This window comes from Ambystoma mexicanum, chromosome 4p, assembly GCF_040938575.1.
Source record: "Ambystoma mexicanum isolate Mex_15411 chromosome 4p, UKY_AmexF1_1, whole genome shotgun sequence".
In the NCBI taxonomy this organism is placed as follows: Eukaryota; Metazoa; Chordata; class Amphibia; order Caudata; family Ambystomatidae; genus Ambystoma; species Ambystoma mexicanum.
The window spans coordinates 217,555,889-217,582,026 of record NC_090927.1 but is presented as its reverse complement, the minus strand read 5'-3'; the positions used below and the strand labels follow the sequence as shown (position 1 = coordinate 217,582,026).

The window sequence follows — 26,138 nt, the reverse complement described above, 5'->3', positions numbered from 1 at the left end:
CCAACTGATTTATTGATAACCATTGTTCCTAATTGTACAAAACAAAACCTTATGGGCCTCATTACAAGTTTGCCGGTCCGGTATCAACAGTGCCGGTAAGCTACCAGCACCGTTGTTACCGGACCGGCAAACTACGAGTCTGCGAGCGGGTGCCTTTCAGCACGCCAGGTCTGACATGGCGGGCGGAATGGCACCCGCTTGCAGACCTTGACGGATGCACCAGCACCATTCACCATCTGGCCTCCCCATTCGCATTGAGTCCTACTGGACTCAACGGAAATGGGGGGTAATTGTTACCGGCACCCGGCAATGGGGAATTAACAGGACCACCGGGGCTACAATGCAATGCCCCGGTAATTCCCCACAGCCGTGTCATTTTTACCGGCACGGCTAGCGCCAGTGTCATAATGACCCCCTATATGTTGTGAAAAAATAAGATTTTCCTATGACACGCACTGACCACATAAGGTGAATACAGTGCTTTGCATGTAGAACTAGTATTTAGCAGAGAAGAGATTGACTGAGAATACTATCAGTATGTGAATATAAAATTCTGAAATCTACGAATATTAAAAATGGCACCTCATATGTATTTTATAAAGTTTGAATAGAGAGGTGATCATTTGCAATGTAGCTAACGGATGGAGAACAATGGCATCCGCAAATATCAATAGTTGTCCAGCAAGTGAATTTCAAAGCAAGAAAGTACCTTCGTTTTTTGTAAATATCCTCAGAAAGACCTTTAGTGTTCACAATCAGATATCTAATGTATCACCTTCAGATGTCCAGCAAACCCATTATGGCTCATGGTTTACATGAACAGCTGTATCTCAGGAAAATGCAACCAATTAAAGCTGTATTGTTCACATTAGGAAATTGAGAAATGTGGTACTGTTCATGACAGCACGTTAATAAATGGATCATATCAGGAAATATGGCTAACAAACAATTCTCTCCACTAGTAAATACTGAATGTCATACCAAACATACTAATATAAGAAAACCTCCTTCGATTCTATGCAACACAGAAAGGATCACGTTCAGAAATTGGAGCGTAAAACATTTTTACTATCCAGATCTTGATATTAATCATGATAGAAGAGACTAACAATTGAAATCCAAATGATCTAACTGCATAGAAGCACACTGTGGACTAAATAGAACTCTTGATTTTGAATATGGCCATGAGAACGAACTGAAAATACAATTGGCTGTATGAAGGTAAACAAAGAGACAAAGATATGACATCTGGTGCGCAATGATGTCATGATGTCGATGACGTCATCACGCATATGCCCACAGTGATCCACTGGTGTCAGCCAGCTCTACGACCATTTTGGTAAGTTGAATGAAGATTCTTAAATAGACCATTGCATATGTGAGCAAAGCATTATCACAAGTAGAAACACAATTTAATGAATGTGAAAAGGCACTATTGACAAAAGGGCATTGCAACATTTTTACCCCATTATTCAAGGTGAGCAGGTAATTATTGACACTGCACATCAGCCTCTACGATTTGTACAAGATTGTGTTTGGTCATTAACCTGTCTTTCTGTTTCCTTTGTTCTAGAAATAAGTAACTTGCTTCCCTGTTTTCTGGAGCCTGATGCCCACAATGCAGCCTGCAGAAAAGGATGAGCCTCTGATACAAGAAAAAGTGGAGTCCCCACGATGAGAAAAGGAGGAATCCCTGAGATGAGAAAAGGAGGAGCCCTGAGATGCAATTAGGCTGGTGGATGCAGAGAAGACCAGATGACAAGACATCGTTCCACGTAACATAGAAAGAAGAAGAGAATTAAAGACTCAAACTAAATGATAAAAACATGTTTTAGTTATAATGTTGCTAACAACATAGACACAAACCATACCAGCAGATGAACAAGCCATGCTGGAGCTGGGGCCAGCATCAAGCATTGTAATGGAAAATGCACCCGGATTCATTTTGGGGAACAGACACTTGTTACATCAACATATTTAGACTAGAGTGGATCCAAACATGATTTTAGACAGAAAGTTTACTTTTACCACGATTAAATCCATTTAAGTGAAACAGTGGGCTCAGGTACGTAGGAAAGGATCTCAAAGAGCAGTAAAAGAGATACTGGCTCAATAGGAAAAGACATTTATAAAAAAATCAAGTGCTAAAAGAAAAAGGGAACGTAGAATTGCAGGATGACAGGATGACAAAGCCTGAGAGGTAGACCAATTTTTAAGGATGATACAGCAAAGATTAGACAAGATTAAAATAGAAAAGAATGAATGGGTTACGTATGTGAATAAAACTATTGTAACATTGAATGATCAGTCAAGACCAGTGGTCGAAGTGAGCGGGAGTGGATGGGAGCGGTGCTCCTCTACTTTTTTTAATTAAGTTCTGCAGCTCCTATACTTTTATTTTTAAAAGAAACCGTTCCGGAGCGGTTTACTTTTAAAATAATAGTGTAGGAAGAGGTTGAAACTTGTACTTTCAGTGCACTGCACTAAACATACCTTTAAGCAGCAGGCCAATGTGGTTGGGGGTGTGTATTGTGTGTGTGAGGGGGCAGAGCGATGGGGTTTCTGAGGAGCGGGGTCAGGCCAGCAGGGAACATAGTTCCACTACTTATTTTCTTACACTTCGACCACTGGTCAAGACTGTTAGAGCACAGTATAAATATAATGGTCAGGAAAGATGAACTATTGCAGGATATGATGAACATTGCGAATCCAATAGAGGTGGTATGAAGAACGTGTTTAAGAGAAATTCAAGACGGAATATCTCAGTTGATACAGGGTCACATTCTGAAATGGTGGCATTTCAGACTAGGGAGATGGGTATGTACCAATTTCCAAAAATAGATACTTGTGTGACGTTCAAAGAACATTACATATGCCTTGGGAAATCATACCTGACGCAACAAATGGTCAATGTGGATTACAGGTAGATCAATGGGGTAAGGAAGGATGTGAGGTGTCAATAAGTAATCGAAAACCTGAGGTTGGCACATTCCAAATTAATCAAAGCATAGGTGGTTGGTCAGTAGATGTGTAGAGAATTATGCAGTCACACACCTGAGTCATGGATCATTTGCAGTAAAGCCATTGCAATACAGTGTGATACAGTGTAAGGGCACCGTGATGATGGTTGGAGAACTAACATCATTCTATGTAGATGGTGATTTATGAGAAGGAGGAGTAGAAACAATAGAGTTATTCAAAAGAAAGATATTTCCCATGGATCCTTATATAGAGTATCTCCCGAGACATAAGGAGGCACATACGATCAAGTTGAATATACAAAAGGAAGATGTCACAGTGAGTGACCTGAGTTTGGGAAATTAAGATTTAGATGCTTTGAAGGAGATGCAGTGGACGGAGAAAGGATTGATAATTGTAGGAGTGTCTACAGTTATTATTATACCGTGGTTAGTGGCACTTACAGTAAATATACCGGACAATGCAGCGAGACTGGCAGCCATAGAAACAAGAAAATACTTATGAATGCCGCACATGACTTACAGCTATAGACGTTATCAGTCTGCAGCGTCCCCTTGTTGTAATCAGTGTCTCCCACAGAAACGGGGGAAATGTTAGAGAATGCATGGGGTCAAAAGTTTGTGCAGTAGGTGCATTAACATTTTGCATTAACATTTAGAAATGGAAGGCGAGTGGCGTGAGGTTAGATTTACTTAGGCCACACAAGTGCTAGCATAGTCGCAGGTGTGCAAATATAGCAGGGGTTCGAAAACCCAAGTACAATCAAAAGTAAACTGCAATACCTCATGAAGAAAAAGATTCATAGCTGGCCACGCATGTAGCAAAAGTTAGACTGGCTTTGAAAGAAACCAATCATTGTTCGTGCAAGCTAGAACAGAAGGGAAGGAAAGGGGTGCAGCTAAAGGTTCTGCAGAGCAAGCCATGTACCAAGGATCTGGAAAGGAGTTATGCAGGTCTTCAGGGCAGTGAACTAAGCATCTGGGGTTCTGGGAAATAGGAATATGGAGGAAGGAAGCAAGCATAAAAGGAAGACATGAGCTTGGCAAAAGTGCAGGAGCACGTCTCGAGCAAAGAGACCAACAACGATAAAGTAATGCTAGGAATGTGTGGCACATTGAACAGAACTAAAACACTATTTTAAACGTCTGCAAGGAGAAGGGTGTGTCAGGATTGACCAGGACGTCCATATCTGCCATTTTAGATGGAGATCTAATTTCAGGCTGAAGATTTTTGGCTTGGGAAAAGGTTTGTATTTGTATCTACTGTTGCGCTTTATTTCTGTCGTTTGTCTTGACTGGTGTAATTAATTGTCATGCACATCGATTTGTTGTTGTGATTTGTACCTAATGATCATATGATTGAATAAAGGTTGACCAAACAAACAAAGCGAATTCCAGAACCGGGAGCTCTCGCATGTAGTGTGAACTCTAACTACCATCGGAGAAGCACCACTGCAGCAAATAGCAGTCGGATGACTAATCACCAGATAAGCTCTCACCTGTCACTGAGAGCAGAGACCACGACCAGGGCAATGGAAGCAGCCTGACATGCATATCCCCAGTTTCACTAACTTTACGATGACTCAAAGGAGGCAAGCCGCCAGCACTGGGGTGACTAGCAAAACATAAGCAGTGTTCTGGGGTAGGGCTTAGCCCAAGAACATTCTCAAACAGTGGCTCATTTTAATGCATATTGTCTACAGGAATCTCCAGGAATGTTTTAAAAAGTCATGGTTGGCTACAGTATCTTGGAGCATTGTTCATCTGCATCCAGCGACAAGAATGCTTTCCTCAGAAAACGGTGTCTAATCTTAACTAACTCCATCTGCATCTTTAAGGAGAGTGAAACGTTTCTCCTGAATGTTTGACCTATTGTACAAGCACAACCCCTCTCAGAACAGACCTTTTTGTGGGATGCAAAGCCCCACTGCCATAAAATCAAAACGCGGATCATTGGCCTGTAGATGATGTGACCACATGCCCATTTATTCTCACTTTATTCCCATAAACAAAGTGTGTATCTGCTTTCCGATGGATTGCCTTTGCTGATCAGATTGCGTATTGATAGGCCAGAAGCACTTACGTGGTGAAGTGAAGCCTTTATAGAGGAAATCAGCTCACCTGACACCAGCTTATTACACTGGCCCCATCTATCTCTTGGCATGTAGGCTACATTGGAACACTCTTCTCATGGATATTGTCAGGCAAAATACTTTATTTAGATTAATTCAATTCATAAATGTGCAAGTATATAGGCAATTAATACAATTGAATACAGTTAGATATAAAAGACCTTAAAATCACAGTTATTCAACACACTATGAAATGTGATATAATTAAAGGTATTAGCATGATTGACCTAAAAACATTTGACCTAAAACATTTCATCGAATTTTCGTGTACCTTTTTTTCAGTCAAATTGTATTAAAAATATATATGGGGGTGGGTAAGGGTATATATTAGATTGAGGTGAAGTGGTGAGGTGGCGGGGGTCTCCCCCTTCATTTTAGGCAAAACAAACGATAAATAAATTCGATCAAATGTGATTAGGTCAAATCTTTTAGGTCAAATAAACCCAAACCTAATTAAATGTTCACAATATGATAAGATCACTAAAAGTACAAAAATGACTTGCGTGACCACGAGTATCCTAACAACAAGTGATCATCATGTTTAGTGTTTCCCTTTGTATGCTGCCACCATGGATACATTTGTGGTTCCTAATCTTCATGGCACCTATTAAAAAGCTTATGAGGCCCCAGGAAATAAATAATATTAGGAGGATAAAGGCTAACTGACACTGCCTTAAGCTCGGTAAAATACATCTTTCTAAGTTTTTCATATCTGACAGAAAAAGATCATGACGAAAAGGACAACCAGAAGCCACTTTTCTGGTACTTTCTGCACCCCAGCTTGCGTGTGTAGAGTTTATTGCCAGGAAGTCAAACCTAACTGATCGTGGAGAAAGTGTGTGTGGGGATATTCAAAGTCGCCCACTTCCTAACTATCCACAGTCCCATCTCAAAAAACACCCCCCCACCCCTGCCAGGAAGCACCTGCTGAACCCAGGACCAGTATCTTACAGTAAATATGATGGTGCTGTCTGCTTGTCAGATTAGCTGTGGGAGGGTTGTGTATCAACTTGAATAGACTCTCATTATTGAAAGTCCTAGCGTTGTCTTTCTTTGGAAAAATACTCTAATGCCTTCCATGTAGTTGAGCACAATTAGGTATTTAACCAAATAATTAAATAACACATACGACACAAGCTTTGTTATCTGTTAACCTTGAATCAATAGCAAAATATGCCAGTCACCCAATCATCCTCTTAAATAGGGCATTCTAAAGTGCTAACGGCCAGGGTAATGTCACACTCGTGTGTCTTGGAGTCAATAATTAGAAACAAAAAACCTGGCGCCGTGGAAAACGCAACAAAGTGTTCTGAGTGGATTTCCTCTTCCATTTCTGTGCACTGCGGTTCAGGGTGAGACAGAAGAGGCCAGGGTAATACCAATACAAGGATGCCCAGGGTACGCTGAGCCATCCAGCCGCAGGGAACAAGAGCTTTGATCTATAGATAATCCTTGAGTTACCTGAATGCTAACGTCATTTAAAGTTTTAGCTTGAGGTCTGAATTCAAAAGGGCATTTGTGAACAGTCTAGATTATTAACATGTCCTAGACATGTTACTGACTTTATTACAGTTCTCTTCAAATTACTTCTTTGTCTTTAGGTGATAATAACTGCTGTAGCAGGCTGTATAATCTGGCAATTGTAATTGTGTGTCAGCCAAGTTAAGAGTTACGTTACTTGATGGGGACAGTTCTCAAAGTGAGCCACCATCCCCCTTACACAACATTTTAAACCCGTGCCCCCCAAATCAGTACACCAAAACGTTTCCAGGCCTCTACTGCCAGCTCCATAAATCACGTTGACTACATTACGTTCTATGTTATGCACCGAACCTAGTACAAAAAACAGTCTGATCCATGTTTGCGCTAGTGACAATAATTTTAGAGACTATTAGTTGGAGCAACACAGATTAAACCATGCCATATTATCTAAGCAGAAACCGGTGTTAAATCCATTTGCCTCATTTTTTGGACAAGGGCAACGTTTAGATACTCTTGCCCCAGTTACCTACTTAAGACCAACAGCCTTCAATAAACCAATCCCCTTTAAGCTCACAATGACATGCATATTTGCTTTAGATGCTTTACAAACCTGTGCAGACATGTCGATGAGGGTTCGTAAGGGTAAACACATACCCTGGACTGTCTTTAAGAAGTCTAATAAACACCCTACAAGACAGTAAATCCAAAAATGTAATTAGCAGTGAAATGTGCTGAAAACAGGTCACCATGGTTACAAGTGCAAATACTTAGTCCATCATCATCATCATCACCACCATCATCATTCATGTATATCAATGCAAGTGTATTTCCACTTAAGACATTTAGGTGAGCTTTCTCTAAGTGAGACCAGCCAATTACTATTTTACATAGAGGGGTCACAGAACCAATTGTTCTCTAGCAGTATTGTCAAGCTTTTCAAAACAAGGACACTGAGACACACACACACACACACACACAATATGGTAAGATAGAACTTCTTTATTTACTGTTAATTTATAATGATTTAGGCTGGTCCAACACTAAGCAAACTTCAATCTTTTGATTTGTTGACTTCTCAAGGGTCACATTGTTGAGGAAAATAGTATTAAAAAAGATGGTGACTGGTCAAATTAGCAAGGACCTACTTTGCGTGTGTATTTGATAAATCGGTTTGCCTTAGTTTATCTTCTGAATTTACAGTCTGGTAGAAGTAGAAACACATGCAGTTAAATATTTACTAAAAGAACATGCAGGTGTTAAATATATTTCAAAACAATAATCAGTGTAACATTGTTTATCTCTATTTAGTACAAAGATAACGCAATCAATTGAAAGTTGTGGTACCATTTTTTCATAATAATCATTAAACATCCCACGAAATGTTGCACCCCTTGAACTTCTGTAGGTAATCATTATTTATAAGACCACCAACTTCTCCCGGCGTAACATATTCCATTCTAGCATATCTTAAAGGTCAATATCGGTTGGTAATTCATATGGTCACTTCTATCCCCATTTTTAAATATTGGAATTACCACTGATCGCTTCCAGGAAGGGGGCATAGGTCCCTGGAACCTATTAATGGTCATTGAAAAGGCTAAACGTATTTTTGATATTTGATATTTGATATTTCATTTCTATCGTGCTCGTACACGAGTGTTTCATGGAATGAGAGGTATGTGTGGTTTAAGAACAGTATCTATGTTCCATTGATCACATGGGCCTGTATAATGTGTGTTTGTAGACGCTTAATTGTCAATAAGACTGCATAGTAGCATAATTACAGCACCTATTTTCAGTATTAGCTCGTGAGGAGCCATTCGTCCTAGAGCATTTCACTCTTTAGAGACTGAAATGTTTAGCCAGTAATTAGCTGTTTATTGACACTGGAAACACTGTGCCCTGTGTGGAGAGAAGTGAGGGTGGAAAGAAGTCTCTTCCAAATGTTCGTGATAGTGGAAGGTGAAGGTGAATGTGACCACGTAGAACCGTGCCCATTCTGTTTGTTGAAATGGTAGCTGTTGTTCGAGTGGGTGCCCTTTGCCATTGAACAGCAGAGGGCAACCTAAGAATGAGAGGTATGTGTGGTGTAAGAACAGTATCCAAGTTCCATTGATAACACAGGCCTCTATGATGTGTCTTTGTAGATGCATAATTGCCAACCTTGTTCCAATGCAGAGTCCCAGTGATGGTATTAGATTGCGTAGCATAATTACAGCACTTACTTTCAGTTTTAGCTCATGAGGAGGGATTTGTCCTACAGCATTTCACTCTTTAGAGACTGAAACAATGAGTGGGTAATTAACTGTTCATTGACACTGGAACCGCTGTTCCCTGTGTGAAAAGAAGTGGGGTTGGAAAGAAGAATGTTTGCGATAATGGAAGGGGAAGGTGATCGCGTAGAACCATGCCCATTCTGTTTGTTGAAATGGTAGCTGTTGTTGGAGTGCATGCACCTTGCCATTTGTACAACAGAGGGCAACCTAACACTGAGAAATTACATCAGCTGAGTATGGAAACATACCTAAGCATTTTACATATATAGATTGCTCTTACCTAGTTAAGAAGTTCAAAGGTTTATTTTGACCGAAGGGGTTTCACTGGGTGGCTGTATTGTCTGGACAGTGATTATCTGTCTCTTATCCCTTTCAAATTACAAAACAGGTCTGCACGTGTTTACAAATTCTAAAAGTGTCCTTATTTATTGCATCCTACTTACAAACTATCTTGCCTGACCTAATGCACAGTCGTCTCAGATGTTTTTGCAATGACAGTTTCTTCTGGACCAAATAATGGATAAATACATGTATGGATCATTGAACATCTCATTGACCTGCACGTTTGCTGCAACACGAACAATGTGCATTTTTAACTCCATGTTTTTGTACTACCTCTTAGTTGACACTTAGGCTCTGTACTGTGGTAACTGGCTCTAATCCAGTGTGTAAGGACGATACCATTAGGGTGTCCAAATGTTGGTTTCTGTGTCTATTCAAATAACCTTTGCATGTTAGCATAAATGCAACACTTACATATTAGAGCAAGAGGCATTTGCTAAGCTCATAAACTGCTTAACAGCCTGTTGTGTGTGTGTAACACTGCACACATCTCTAGCTTTATTACTTTCTGACCACCTCTATCATGCTACCTCACGGGACCATAGAGCATCCATGCTTTGAGATAGTTAACAGTCTCTGTTAGATATAGCTCCATTATTTATTTTTTGGCACTTATATAGCACTGTAATCCTAAGCACTTTACAAAACTGTTAAGAAAAATAACAGTACAGTGAAAACACATTTGATTCAGTAACCCCATAATAATACAGCAATCCTTGGCAAAGAAGAGTCCAAAATTAAGTCTTAAATTAAGATGGCAATCTTTTGATAACAAATGATCTTTAAGGCATTTTTTAAAGAGCGAGAGAGAGAGAGAGAGAGAAAGAGAAAGAGAGAGAGAGATAGAAAGAGGAAGAGATAGAGAGAGAGAGAGATAGAGAGAGAGAGAGAGAGAGATAGAGAGAGATAGAGAGAGAGAGAGAGAGAGAGAGAGAGAGAGAGAGAGAGAGAGAGAGAGAGAGAGAGAGATACCGGTGGGTTGCTGCCAGACCTGAAAAACTTTACCGGCGCCTGGCTTGCAGGTAAAACTGCAGTCAGTATTACAACCCCGGGGGCCGGGAAGTCAGGCACCCGTAATTCTGTTCATCCCCATTCCCATAGAGTCCTAAGGGATGGTCGGGGTCTTGGAGAGACATTGATGGACCAGGGACAGTGTTTTGAACGTAATCCTTTCTCTGATGGGCAGCAAGTGTGCATGTCTCCTAGCTTTCGAAATGTGGTGCGATTTGGATAGACCGACGTCTGCTCAGAGCGCATTGTTCTGGATTGTCTGAAGTTTGTTCAGGTTGCGCTCTGAAGTGCCAGTAAATAAGGTGCTGCAATAGTCGAGCTTGGCTCCTATGATGGCTCTTGCAATAGAATGGCGTTTGGGAGTGGAGAGCAATTTGGCTGTTTCGGCCGCTGACACAGCAATCGAGTTCACTTTTCACGAAAGGTCAAGGTCCGAGTACAGGTAGACGCCAAGGGTTTTGGTGGCACCGGAGGTGGGCATTCGGTTTCCATTGAAGGTGAACTCCTTTTAGGCTGGGTCAATGTTGCTTAGTGTGAAGTGGGAGCCGACGATGAGGATTTTGGTTTTGTCGTCATTGAGGCAGAGTAGGTGAAAGGCCATGCAGTTTTGCATGACTTCATACAATTAGTTAATGGTGGCTAAGTTCTGAGCGTATGAGCCGGAAGGGGGGACAAGGAGCTGCGTGTTGTCAGCATAGTTCATTTAAGATATGCTGAGTAGGTCAAGGTGGTCAAAGAGGGGTTTTGTATAAATGTTGTAGAGGGTGGCGAAGAGGCAGTAGCCTTGGGGAACTCCTCAGGTGACAGGAGTAGGTGTGGCAGAAAATTCATCTTTATTGCCATGTGGCGTGCCTCACACGACAACATCAGTTTCCACCATTTCTGTAGGTCTTATTTATTTTGATCCCACAAGGGCAGTTAATTGGTCTTGTACATATCTGCATGCTTTGAGGTGATATATACACCAAGATACTTTATGTGGAGCTTTGGATTTGTATGCCCTGATGTGCTAATTTTTTGACTGTGAGGGGGGAGTGAGGCATCAACGGGAGTGCCAGTGTTTTAGCAATGTTAATTTTGAATCCGGACAGATCCCCATATTCCATCAGTGCATAGAGAAAGGTGGTGACAGAGGAGCTTGGGCCGTAATGTTTGCTAGTATGTCATCTGCGTACAGGACCAGTTTAAACTCCATTGTCCCTGACCGTATTCCCTGTATCTGCCTCTTAGCATGGACGGTGACCGCCAGCAGTTCCAAGGTCAGTGCGAAGATCAGCGGGGACAACAGGCAACGCTGCAGCGTACCTCGGATTAGCCAATACTCAGGGGAAGCCACGCCATTTACCATGACCTTGGCTCTTGTATTTTGATATAAGGCCATCACCCCTGCGAGCAATCTCACGCCAAGGCATGTCTCACATATTGCTTAGTCCATGAACTACATCTCAACCAGGTCGAAAGCCTTCTCAGCATCAACCGACAACAGGATAGGATCCTCAGTTGCATCTGTCACCCCAGCAATGATGTTCAGGGTTTTGCGGATATTGTCCACCCCTTATGAATTCGACCTGGTGGTTGTGAATTCTTTTTTCTGGAGGACTGGGCTCAGTCTTCCTGCCAAGACTCAAGCATAAATATTAGCGTCCACATTTATTAATGATACAGGTCTGTAAAACCCATAATTCAATATGTCTCTACCCTCTTTCGCGAGGACTATGATTCACGCCTATGGGAACGAGTCAGGGGCCTGCCCACCATCTAAAATGCTGTTGAATAACCGCACCAGGATTGGCACCAGCAAAGGGCCATTGTGTTTATAAAAGGCTGGCCTGTATTCATCTTGTCCCGGCGCTGAACCAGTTTTTAATTTAAGGATGGCTTTGAGAACTTCTTCATTGCTTATTGGGGAGCCAAGGGCCGTTCTGTCCTCTGGGATGAGCATGGGGAGTGCTAGTCCATCATGATAGTTTTGAGTGTCCCTCTCCCGCTCCATACATTCTGTAGAATATAATCGGGTATAGTATTTGCCAATGTGCTGTGCTATGGCTTCAGGATCGTTGTGTATCCTAGCCCATTCGTACCTTATTTTATAGACTGTGCATTGCGCTTTTTGGCCCCTCAGATGGGCCACCAATATTTTGTGGGTTACTTTGCCATGCTCCAATTCCTTCTTAAGATCTCTGTTCTCTGCTACGCACTCCTCTGACCCTTCTGCTGTGTCTCTCAGTGCTCTTTCTTTACCCTTCATTTTCTGTTTCAGGTCAGTTTCAAGCAATATTCTTTCTTTTTCTTTTGCTCTGCTTTCTGACATGAGGAGGCTGTGGAAGGTGGCCTTAGCCGCCTCCCAGATTATGTGAAGAAGAGTATCGTCCACAATATTAAGCTGGAAGAATGATTGTATCCCTTTTCGACAGGGTCTCCCTAATGACAAGATCCCTATATAAGCTATTGTGGCAGACCCATCCTGAGTCAAGCGGGGTACAGCGACTAATATCCAGAGTTAACCTACACATGTCGTGATCTGACCCCCAGACTATTTGTATGTCTGCATTGATTATGGTGTGCTCTTGTGAGGCATCTAAGTGAATGTAGTCAAACCTCATAAAGCTCATATGGGGCAGGGAGAAAAAGGTGAATGCTTGTGTGTGCGGTTCTGTGATCTCCATGAATCTATCACAAAGTGTTCAAGCAGAAGGGTTTGCAAGGCATCACCATCCTGGGCTGTAGGAGGAGCTTTGTCGGGTCTCAGGGACGACCAATCTATTGTGGGATAAATGATTTTGTTCAAGTCACCTTCACAGATAAAGCAGCCCATGGGCCCAAGATCTCCAGTGGGGCTGCGCAGAACTGAATTTGTCGTTGGTTAGAGGTGTACAGTGAGCAGAGAGTGACTGCTGTGTGGCCTATATTCTCATACACCACCAACAGCCTCCCCTCCATTCCACTTTTGATTTGTAGTATCTCAAGGCCTAATGATTTTTTAATCAGCATCCCCACACATCACCTTTTTTGAAGGACCTGAAACCCACAGCGCATACCACCAGGATGTCTAGCCCTGAGGTTTTGAATTCCTGCAGTGCCATGGACCGTTTCTGTGGCGAATTCAACCCTTCAATGTTCAACTACCCAACCCTTTTACTAACATACATATTCAAATGCATCTCCCTTCTCCAAAACTTTAACCAGCATGTCTTCAAGTCCACGATCCAGCACCAACCCCTAACTCGCCATAGCACCACCACACCCACCCACCCCACACCACTGCACTGCTGCACATTCACAAAGTTTTGTTCTTCCAATTAAACCCTAATGTTCCCGGACCCTGTCATGCCCCGTCGACTACACGGGTAATAGAATGACTCTCTCATAGTAGAGATGCCCAGAAATATGAGGACAAACAGGGCCCCTCGCCCTCCAACAAACAACCACAATAGTGTAATATTGTAGAAAATGGATAGAACATTTGCCTGATTATTGCCAGAAGGGGGTGCCAGCTATCCATGGTCAATCAGGTGCAAGACCCCGGGTCTGGGGCCAACCATTGGAGGGCAAAGTCCCAAGGTTACACTTAAAGGCGGAGTCAGGCATTCATGGAGAGTTAAAGCTATGGTATTTTCTCGAGCCAGCTGGTCCGCCTCTTTTAGGGCAAATGACCCATGCCCACTGGACAGCACCTGTGTTCTCGGGTACATGTTTGTTTCTAAACCGCTGGCCTCCACCTTTAATCACTTCAAGATACTCTATGCTTCTTCATGCATGGTGACCCTGTATTCCTATCTTTGGTATTCGAAAGTCAGTGCGAACGGGAACCCCCAGCGATAGCGTATGTCTTTTTCTTGTAGCCACTGGGTCAGTGTTGGCATTCCTGTCTCTTGGTAAGGGTTAGTGAGGAGAGATCCAGGTAGATTCAAATTTGCAACCCAGTGATGTCCCTTTTGGTCCTGGCTATTTGAAGTATGTCCATCTTCTGTTTGAAGAAGTGGCATCTTAATCGGACTGACCTAGGGCCGTTGGGTGGGCCCTCTCCTCTGTGGACTCTATCGAGCAAGATCTCTGGGTCGGGTGGATTGTCAACGAGTTCATTTAAAAAAGATTTCACATGTTTCTCAAGGGCGACAACGGATTCAGCCTCCGGTTCCTTCATGCCCATGATTCTGATGTCAGAACTCCATTCCCGGTTTTGGAGGTCATCGATCTTCAAAGCCAGGTCCCTCTCCTTCCATTCTCATTTCAATCAGGCCCGCCGAAAGCTGGTTATTTTTGATGGATTCAAGCTTTTCTTTGACTTTGTCGACTCATCCTTGCAGGTCTGATATTGCCCCATTAGGCCAGTCTTTATCGATCAGTTCTCCTCCAGGAGCATTCGTATATATCTGCCTTCGTGGAACCCTCTTTGTCATCCCTTGATAAAGGCTGGTCCTCAAACGTTTGAGCCATTGTGGCTTTGGCTGCATCCCTCCAGAAACTGTGCAGAGGTATGGCCGTGCCGTGGTCCAGTGTGTGGTGAATGATGGTGTCTGCCTTTGGTCTCTGCTGAGCCACGTTCTGTAGGCGGGGCCCCCATGTGACAACGGCAATAGCGCCTGCCACTGTATGTGCCACCTTCCACCTGAGTGAGTGTGCCAGCATGCAGATTGGGGTTGCAGGCAGCTACTGTCAGTGTGTGGAGTAAGGGGCTATATGCCTTTTCGCTGGTGTCTGGGCTCACCAATCTGTACTTCCATGCAGCTAAGATGCAGCGGGTGCTCCAACACGTCCGGCTTGGCATGGGCCTTGAGGGTGTCTGAGTATCTCATTGTAGTTCTCTTCCCAATTTAAACCCCCCGACCCAGAGGTGTAGATAAGGGACTGCTATGTTGGTGCACACCAGGAACGGTGAAGTCCGCACCTCCGCTGCTCCTTGCTCTGTGTGTGCCAGGCCGGCCGGACCAGCACTGTGTGCAGCGGCCCGATTAATTTGACCATGGGGCAGCCTGAAATGCCTATCAACAGCAGCAATGGCCTATTGGTATTGTCCACTAGGCAGCTGGAACTGACTGCCAACAGCAGCCCTAGAGCGCTTTGAGGGTGTTTGGGGGACGGGACGTACTGAAAACTCTCCATATAGGTGTGTCAGTCAGAGCAGGGCCCCCACCAGCACCACAGAGCTCCTGGAGTCTGGGCCATGTGGAGATGTAGTGAGGAACTGCACCTCTGCTGTCTTGGCCCGTTGGACCCTACTCATACACTGGCATGCTGGGAAGGGTGTGGGGGGTCACTGACCTAACGGATGAAGTTGTCAGGGCTGTCCCGGGCGATTGAGGGATGCTGGAGCAATGCGATCACCTCTTCCTCTGAGCCAGCACGTTTCAGGCGGTGCTCCCCTCTGGTGCTGGTTCCTCTGGAGTCTGGTGATACCTGGATGTCACTGGTAAACCCCTGCACCCCCACTGTGTGAAGCTGAAGGTCCAAGCCGGTGCCACCTCAGCTGTTCAGTGGGACACAACAGACACGGTGCGCCACAGCTCTGGAGCTCTCGCGCTCATCCTGCACTCACTTTATCAGGTCCTCTGCATTGCCGAAGGCCACAGCGTTTCATCACAGTGTTCTCCGGGTTCCCCACTCCGATTTCACTCAGACCTGGTGTTCTGCTTCAGTACACTGTCCGATTGCCCCATCTGCTTTTAGTAAAATTAATCTGCCATTAATGCATTTATTTGATCGACTGTTGTCGGGTGAGGGAGACAGTGGATTAGAAGTCCATCCCGTCTGCACCCCACGGTGGTCTCCATCTTCAGCACTTATTGACCTGTTACCTCCTCAAATGGCCAAAGACTTAGGGCCTCATCACAAGTCTGGCGGTAACCCTAAATGCGGTGGTTGCGCTATTACCACCACATTTAATGATCCGCCAGATCATGGGCTTGGCAGATTTGCCCCCAGCTCCGAGCTGGCGGAAAGTCCGCCACAAATTTGCCCATTTTCAGCGCTATTACTGCCGCCGGGATATCTGCTGGCGGTAATAGCGTGAACATTCCCCAATGGGGAATGGGGAATTCCTGATAGAGCCCAATGGGGAATGGGAACCAACCGTTCCGCCAAACCCGTGATCCAGCGCCAATAGAGCTTGGGGGTTTGGCGGTAGCACTAAAAGCCCACACGCTAATAGCGCTGGAGTTACCGCCCAACTCGTGATGAGGCCTTTAGTCTCAATCACTTGCGCCTTTCAAGCTCTTTAACCTCTCTCTCTCTCCACTTGACTCCTCACTGCCTGTTCCAAATCTGCAACTGACCTATGCCTTTTGACCCGGCCCACGTCTGTGTCAGCATCCCCCAAGGATTGGCCATTGATGCCTGACTTCAAACTTGATACCCTTGCCCTACAAAGACTGATCTCATCCTTTTGCTTTCACTATCATCTCTTTGTTAACAACACTCAAATCTGTTTTCTTTTCCCTCCATCCCATCTGAGAAAGAATTATAAACTGTCCCACTTCAATCTGTCACTGGGTGATGTGCCAATGCATCACGCTGAACTCTTCAAAAATGGAAGCCATGTTTCTCCCAGCTTCCAATGCCATCCCTCCCCTCTCTTGTCTCCTTCCTGCCTGATCGTCTTGCTCCCTTTCCCAAGGCTCGCAACCTTGGGGTCCTCTTTGATAGTGACCTCCGACAGCAACAATTCTTCACTACCACCACCTCTGCCGCTCATATTAACCTTCTCACCATTCGAGAAATGCATCCATTTCTTATTCATCGCTGTATGAAAGCTCTAATCTCCACCCTTTTGTTCCGAGCACTCAACTACTACTCAAGTCTACTCTTTGGCCTTCTGGTCTTCTCCTCCTCCCTTTGGACAAAGTCCTCAACTTTGCCACCCATTCCCTTTGGAACCTACCCAGATTCTCCCCCACTTAAACCCACCAACAACATGCTGGTTGGCTCTCAATTCACACCTGCTCCCTTTTCAAGTTCCTTCTTCTAGGCTACAAAGCTAAGAATGGTCTTGCTCCTTAGTACCTGGATGATTGCATCTGTGTCTATTCAGCATCTTGTTCCCTCTGATCCTCCTTCGCACTCAATCTCACTGTATCATGCCCCTGCCCTCTGTGCTTAGTCTCACTTCTACTCTTTCTCTCTACTCACCCCATTCCATTTGAATCCACACCCCATCACAATAAAATCAAGTCCAACTGTGGATCACTTCAAACTCAGATTAAACTTCACTTACTGTACAGAGAGGAAGCTCCCACTGCCCTCTGCACCATCCTCCCTGCCTGACCCCAACACTCCCTTAATCGCCACAAAATGGTGTCATTTTTTAGTTTTTTACAGTAATCATCTTTAATTGAAGCACTTTCTCCCCTGGGTTAATGTTACCTTTGTAAGTTACTTGTTTCTTGTATATCAATGTATATATCATATTGCTTTTGTTGTCCCAGGTTTATGCCCCACTTTGTTCATACCCTCATAAACTGGCTCACCATTTGCTCTCATCTTTCTGCTACTGTACAGGCACCCTTCGTGGGAATGCCTCTGTCATCTGTAAAGGTGTAATTGTAAGTCATGTCTGATCGTAATTGTCATCCCTGTTCTTCAAATAAATACAAATGCAAATGCTAAAAGAGGAGGATGTTCTAAAGTCTGGGTTTCCTTTGATTGGATCCCTTCAGCACATGTCCTATTCTCTTAAGTGTATGCAGGCATCATTACAAGTTTGGTGGAATTACTGTTACCGACACTTGGTCGCACAGATTTACCACCAGATTTCAATTGGTGGTAGGGGGTGTTAGTCCCTATTAATTGAAGTTCATAGGACTCCATGGGGATTTTTCGCAAAATTACCTTCGGCTGTTATTCAGCCAATTTTGCAGACATTTGGCAGTAAGGTGGGCGATCTGCCTCCAGCTTCTTGCTGGTGGTTTTTACTCCACCTTACCTCTAAACTCATAGTCCGGGGGTGCGGCAATGTGGCGGTAACAGAATTACTGCTGCATTACTGCTGATTTTTACCACATCGCCAAACTTGTAATGAGGCCCATCGTGTGGTGCTGTCAAGCTGTTAGTGCACCGGAGGCAAGCTAGTCTGTGTCCTTCTGTGTGCAGGACAGGCTTAGTCTAAAAACTGCTGGTTCTTTCCTGAAATAATTTGTAACTTATTCCATGTTGGTGCAGTTGCATCACAATAAATCTGAATTTCGTCCTACAAAAAGACGTCTTGAGGGTTTTGCAAAAGAATCTGTTTTTAATCACAGTGTTTATCCTGGTCTAACCATAAAGTCTTGCAACAATAAAAGCCTCCATGTTAAATACTCGCTCTTTGGCAAAAACAAATCATGTTCATAATATGCTTCCTGAACACACTCCGCATTATGCATGCATTAATGAAACATGGCTTAGTGAAGGCAATATCCATGCACTAAACAAAGCTCTCTATCCTCTGACTATAAAATAGGTCAACGTTGGAGTGGGGTGGAGTTGCCTTCATTTATGAAGCTGACTACACAGCCACTGGTATTGACACACATGTTGTGTTACTATTGTGCTTTGGTTAATTCAACCTTTCACGTGTAAATTACACAATTTATAACAAATTCCATATAGAAACTAAAAATTATACACAACATTTACATAATTTAATTTCTAAAGCAAACTTTTTTTTAAATAAATCTTGTCTCTGCTATAGTCAGTGCTAACCTATTTCCAACCCACACCCTGTGCCACAACGAAAGTTGTAGGGAACAACATCACATAATTATTAATTTTTATTTAATTTATTAAAACAGTATTATAACTTTATCATAAGTGTTTAACCTTTACAGAATCAAAAATCCAAGCAATCTTCCATTGAGACCATTAAATTGCTAAATTACATTCTAAGACCCCATCAACTCACAGTAGGTTAGCCACTTCATAAATGCATTTAAAAACGTTCTCTGAATAGGTAATTAGAGCAATGATTAATTACATTGTTTCCACCTGCATGCAAATCTGCCACCAATCGCCACCATCATGTGTTTTGAACTCTCTAAAAAAGGCTCCTAGCATCATAGTTCTCTGTGAATTCATTGCCTTACATAACAGGACCTGGTGTTTCAGTGTTTCTTTCTCTTTCTCCTTAGGCTATCTTTATTCCTAATGTTTAGAATTTCCAAAGTGATATACAGGTTCAGGCCGAATCACAAATATTTGGATCTTAGCCAACTAGATGGATACTTTGATGGGTATTTTGTCAGGACGTAGAAGTCCTGCATACTACGACATCCAGGTGACAAAATGTCACATGTCTAGCTTTTTCTTGGGCCAGGATCCAATGCTGTCTCCATAATTTGACTTTTATCGAGACTGGATCAATCAATAGCTGCTCTTCTGTCGTAGCTAGGTTTTCTACCAATTCCGGACATGCTCTTCTCCAATCCTGCAGATCTTTATCACAACCACCCACAATTTCCAGTTTTTCCAAGTGACCTGTGCATGCATGGAGATCAAGCTAAGCTCTTGCCTTATTGTTTCAGTAGGTAAACCGGTTGGGATCTTTAGTATTTTTTCCAGAATCCTGCTTCTAGCGTGTCCCATGTTTACGCTGGTATTGCCACAAAGGCTTCCGCCCCAAAGGTCACAGTTGGACCTACCTTTGTTTTGTAGAAGGTTAAGACTGGATTGATTGAGAATTTACCAAATTTCTTCCCAATCAACCTTCCCAGGTTCACTAGAGTTTTCATTTTTGACCAACATATGTTTACATGCAATACATCTCTCAGGGCTGTGCTTATGCAGCTGCCCAGGTAAATGAATGATGAGACTTCCATTACCTTTTGTTTTCTATGTACCATGTTTTTCTGCCCAATTTCCTCCCTTTGGTGGATTGAATCGTCAGGATCTTTGATTTGTTTACGTTTACTTTCAAATCATTCTCTTGTACATATAGATTTAGAGCATTCAGTTGGTGTTGCAGACCCACCAGAGTTTGGTCTATTAAGACCAGGTCATCCGTGTATAGGAGATGGTCAATAGGGACTCCATCAATATCAGGGGTGAAGCTTCTTGCGTTATTCAAAGTGGCTGCAAGGTCTGAGAGAAAAATATTGAACAGAGCTGGTGCCAAAGGGTAACCTTGTTTTAGGCCTCTTGATGTATTTATTGGACAAGACAGGGTGCCAATTTGGTCCAGCTTTATCTGTATCTTTGTGTCTGTGTATAGTTTATTTAGTGCTTCCAGAATGTCCTACGGACACCCCCATTTGGTCAGTTTGTTCCACAGTTTCCTTTGGTTTATTGAATTGAGTGCCTGTGATAGATCGATAAAGGCCAGGTAAGTCTTCCTGTTAAGGTTGTAAACCGCTCTTTCATAAGTATGTTATGAACACATTCAATGATGTGTTCATTCCTTTAACAAAGCCTGACTGCCAGGTATCCAGCCGCACCCTGCCAATGTCCATATGTCCAAGGTTGCCAGTACCAATTTAGCAAACACCTTTCCAATTACATCCAGAAGAGCAATAGGGCGATAATTGATGGGCTTTTCCCTATTGCCCTTCTTGAATATGGGCACCACTATAGATAGCTGTTTGAGCTTCTTAATACAACCAAAAAGTAGCCCCAAAAACTTTGCACATAATTCAGGATCCACCTTCAGTATGGCACTCGTCAAACCATCTGGTCCCGGCGCTCTTGTGTTGCTGGCTCTGTTGATGACCCGCCGTATTTCGTCCTCCTTAGTGGAGAATGACCACTTAAGGCGGGACTGGTGGTTTTACAAAGGGCCATTTCATCTGGCTCATTGCACACTCTTGTAAAGTGGATCATCCACCCCTCTTCTGTTATTGCATTTGCTTGTACAGCGGTTATTGGGAATTGGTTGAATTTAGGAGTTTCCAGATGTCTCCTATTTGCTTTTTGCATCCTTTTGCCCAGCATATGTTCAGCGTCTTCTTGTATCATTGTCCAATTTTTGTACCAGTATTGTCTAGATTTGATTAGATCACTAGGTATGGGAGAGTGGTCTTTTTCTTGGTCGTTTTATGTCTTCTAGCATTTTTCTCCTCTCTAACGCAAGATCCAAACTGTAGAAGTGTTTATGGGGAAAGTCGATTCTTGATCCAGTCTTTTTTGTTTCTTCAAACACCATCAATAGTTTTGGGAATTCTAAGCTAGTACTTGTATCCTTGCTCTCTTTAAATTAGAGTTTGTCAAGTCGTTTAATCAATTCTGTGAGTCTCGGTATCGATTTTTAGACGATTACAGCCTTGAGTGATCTCCACCAGGCAAGGATAGTATTCTCTTGGGGTGTGCGACACCCCAGTACAAGTTAACTGGATTATATTCTGGTCACTTAAAGATGACAGGATTACCTCAAGGGCCTTTACTCATGGTCAGAAATTTCCAGAAACTAAAATATAATCCAATACCTTGGATAAATTGCCCTGCTCCCAAGTTGTGCGTCCTAGGATATCATCACTGAGCTGACCATTTAATAAGTGCAGGTCACGTGATTGAGATTCTTCAGACCAAAGCTGATCCTTTTTACCAGTTTTAACCAGCATCACTTGCGTGTAAAGATTTAGGTTCCATGTGTCTTGGATGCAAAAGTGATTCTCCTGGTTTATAAGGGTAAGTAGCCCAGAGGCTGGATTTCCTTTTTTGCCCATCAAGGAAGGGTTGAGGAGTGTGGTAAAGCCATCAAGTATGGGTGGGGACCTTAGCCAAGTTTCCTGAAGGCATATAATTTCAAAGTCATCCCACCTTAGTTCCTGTTTACCCAACAAATGTCCAAAGCTCCTAGTGTTCAACTGCAGATAGCCCACCCGGCTGGTAGAGGATCGAGGGATGGCTATGTCTGCCTTTTTTTGACTACCAATGCTTCTGCTAGCCATCCCCACAATTCTTTCCTTTCTCCACCACTCTTGATTTCCTATTGAATAGTTATTCTTCTTGCGGCTCTGGCAGAATTATACACTGAGATACATAATGGTACTTTATCCCCATCACCCCAATCCACTCTTTTTCTCTTAGGGGGTGACCTTTGAGCTTGTGTTCCACTCAATATAGTTTTAGGCCCTCTCTCTTTGTTATGCCGCAATGCAGCCTGATTGCTAATGATCAAAGCCTCTTTTGTTTTTAAAGACGTGATCACATGTTCCATCAGGTCAAAACCCATTGCGGTAATGTGGTTCATTTCTTCCAGAATTGCATCCCTTATTAGGTCATCATCCAGATATATCACCACTTTGTCTTTCCTCACAGTAGAATGCCACTCTGGCGATGTCATTTGTGGTGATACAATGTAGGTATCCGATGTAGAATTCTTAGGTTGTTACCCTGTTTAGAATCAAACCATACTTTATATAGATAGTCCTTTCCAAAATGAAACTAGGTTTCCGTGGTGAGGTAGCGTCTTTTGGCCTTTCTCCCTTATTTGGTTTTGTTGGGAGCCTTGGCCCCTCTACAGGTCTGTCGGGTTAAATTAAGGCTAGGTTATTCATTGGCAGGAGCACAGCATAGTTATTCTTTCTGGTGTTCCTGAATGCAATGGATTTCTGTTTGGGGCTCCCGCCAAGCTCCAAAGTCAGGAAGTCTTTTAAGGGAGTCCTTTTAGGCTGAGCCAGGCTTGTGGCTTTAAGAGGGAAGGGTCTGCTCTTCATTACCAGTTCCTAGTCATCTTCTACGACACAGATATCAGAGTCACAGGCATCCTCTCTTTCTATTTCATCGTAATATGTGGAATACTCTAGGAGCCCTTCCATCATTGATTCTTCTCCTAGCAAGTTTTCCTCAACCTGTTTTTGTGGGGAGATCCTTGTGGGTACGATCTCCTTTCTCGTTGGCTGTTTGGTTTTTGGCACCAAGGTACAGCTGCTTTCTTTCAATGCCTTTGGCATGGTTAATATTTTGAAAAAATTACAAGAATCGTTCGATTTGATATTAATATGAGTGACATCTCATTTAGTTTTGCCTCACCCTCTTGTCTTGGGGCTTTGCCTTTGTAGTCTTTTTTTGCCTTTTCAGCCTTGCAAAGAGCGGGTAGTCCATAACAGGTTTGACTGGTAAAGCTGCCAGGAGAACACTATCATCAAAGGTTTTCACATAACACTTTCATTTTCTGTGGTAGGTCTTCCCATCCCACTAGATCATCCACCACTTTTCTGGTAGTGATACCCTGCTCAGCCTCTTTCTTGATAGAATGGGTCGGTCTTCCCAGTATGGTTACTTCATTTAAGGGTTTTGGTAGCAACCCCCCTTCCTAAAGGGCCTATTTAAGGACTGCCTTGCTCCATCAGGCAGGACAAGCGCCAGGCAGAGATTAGCATGCGTCTGGGCATCTGGTTCAAGTAAGCCTCAACTCTTCTTCTTCAATGATGGGGTCCAGTATCTTATGTAATAAGTTTGTTATTTCTACTTTATTCTTGTCAACAAAGATCATTTTGGAATGTAGCATGGCAGTTAGGGTAATTTCTTCCTTTAGATTTTTATCAATTGCCTCGTAAAGCTTCATAAAATGGGCCATAACCAAGGACAATGATGCCATTGTGTTGGCGTTGATTGAAGAGTCATTCTTAGCCTTCCAACTTGGACCCTTGCCTTCTTTATGGTCTTCTTGGTGCATATCCTCCTAATTTAGCTCCTGGTTCAAGTCAGGAGTTTGGGTCAGAACAGGCTCATCATCAGAACTATCAGCTGCTGTCTCAATCCTGCGCTGCTTTATATCCTTGGTGCCGCTTTGTGGGGGAGAGGATTCTCTGATCTTTTCTGAGGGGCACTAGTTCCCCTTCCTTGTTTGTGTCTCCTGGCTGTGGGATTTGTCCCTCCTCTGTGGCTTATATTCTACTGGAGGTGCTGGTTTGCTTCTATATGTATTAAACCTGGTCGGGCAGCCAGGCCAACCTTCGTAAATGGCAAACAGAATGCCAGAGTCGGCCCTCATTCTGTGGCTTCTAAGAGAGTGTTAAGAGCTCTAATTATGGGTACTGCACACCTCGTGTTAAGTTCGCTCCAGGACCAGCCATTGTTTTCCTTAGTACTCTTCTCCAACTGGTTCCAGATAGCATGAAGTGTAGCGCCTTTAACTTCTCCCCATCCCTGCTTGATTCCTGGTGGATTTTCCCTCAGGTTCTTTAGGATCTTCGTACCTTGGTTTCTGTAGTAGAATCTTTGTGGGGTGCTGTTCTCTCATATGCCCAAGTACGTTGGCTTCCATTGGCCCCTTCCTTTATGGGGATACAATTTGTAGTGCTGAGGGTAAGTGCCCGTTTTCCCATCCCCCCCAGTTTTCCAAGACTGGTGTCATTAAGGCACAGTGACTTTCTCCCCCTATTACTTGTATTTTGGGGAATCCACTGTCATATTTTTCAGACAGGCAGAACTCAATGTGTGAAGTACAGCGTGCTGGCTCCATAGGGCCCAGCTGTTTCATTGTGATCGAGTCTGTCTGTAGTGCTGTATGAGCATTACTGCTCTTTTCGTTACGGGCAAAGATGAAATCAGACTGAGCTGTCAGGTCCATTTTGTTAGTCTTTAGCCTGCCAGGGCTTAGATTACGGCTCAAATATGTCTTCTGCTTTGTTACTTACAAATTTCAGGCATATATCCTCCAGTCAAAAAACTTTGGACGATACCAAGACCTACAGAATCTTATGATTTTTATTTTGTTCTTATTTATTTATAACTCACTGATGGCCATATACATAGAAAACCTGTTTAACAAACAGTGAACACCAATGGGTGTTTGGTCAATGAGTATTACATCGTCAGCGTAAGCAAGCCATGTTGTTTCCATTTTCTCAGGCTTTTGCAGGAAACTAGGAACCCCAGCGAGATCATAGCCCAAATGGGAGACGTAGAGGTTAAATAGACAGGGAGATAGCATGCAGCCCTGCCTTAAAGCTCTATAGGCCTCATCAACAATATTACCGCAGCATTTTTTCTGGCTGTGAAAATCCCATTTAGCACCCTGTTTTCGGTGCAATTACCGCTCACTGTATTAGCGCACAGTTTTTGTGCCGAAAATGCCCCATTGGGTCCAAAGGACCCAGTGAGGATTGGGGATTTACTATTAACGGCCAACCCATGATCCGGCGCTAATAGCGACGAACCGGGTGGCGGTAGCTTAATTAAAGTTGGGCAGTATCCCAGCGGTAATACTGATCAACTTTAATTGCAATAGAAAAATGGGACACTAAATGGGATATTCACCTCAGCAAAATGTTGGAGGTAACACAGCCCATTTAGCACCCAACTAGTGATCAGGCCAGACCTTAAATGTGGTGGTAATAGCGTTTAAGGACTACTGCCCAACTCGTGATGAAGCCCCATGTGTCTCGATTCGGTTGGACAGTGCACCCTGGAAATTCAGGCACACTATAATGTTGGTATCTTTATGCAAAGCAATAAGAATGACCAAATTCCCTGCAGGAAGACCCCACTTTTCTAATTTCCTCCACATATTGGATCTGTTGACCTAGTCAAATGCTTCAGTTACATCTATCGTTGCAATATCAATGGCCTTATAATTTCCCCTCATAATGCTGTTTTGTATGCTAGCTAAGATAAAGCCATTTAATTGTGTACCTACATGGCGTCTGAAGCCCATTTGATATTCTTGAATAATGTTTTTTTCGAGAGCATATTCCTCCGATTCCCCCAAATAATCGAAGCGAAGATTTTACTGCTGATATCGAGTAATGTGATCGATCTGTAAGTCCGGGGAACTGCACGGTTGCCTTTCTTAAAAATCGGAACCATGTGTGCAGTGTGCCAGGAGTATGGAATCCTGCCCCCTCTTATGCATTCCAAAAAGGGAACTGAAAATATGTCAGACCTTAATCTAGGTGCTTTTTTAAAAACGTCCTTCATCAGGCCATCTGGGCCTGCAGCACCTGAGTTTATTAACCTCCTAATTAGATTTTCAGTATCTTCATGTTAACAGACCACGTTGAGTGCGT

General features: G+C 43.3%; 1 protein-coding gene across 2 annotated transcripts in view; it reads right to left on the bottom strand.

Annotated features, from left to right (window-relative positions):
- The window catches only part of BLK (BLK proto-oncogene, Src family tyrosine kinase), a 679,444-nt gene that overhangs the window by 125,077 nt on the left and 528,229 nt on the right, over positions 1-26,138 (bottom strand). For both annotated transcript variants that reach the window (XM_069605731.1, XM_069605732.1), the window contains one exon: positions 7,203-7,279. In XM_069605731.1, coding sequence (XP_069461832.1) covers positions 7,203-7,279 — 77 coding nt within the window. The remainder of the gene's footprint in view (positions 1-7,202; positions 7,280-26,138) is intronic.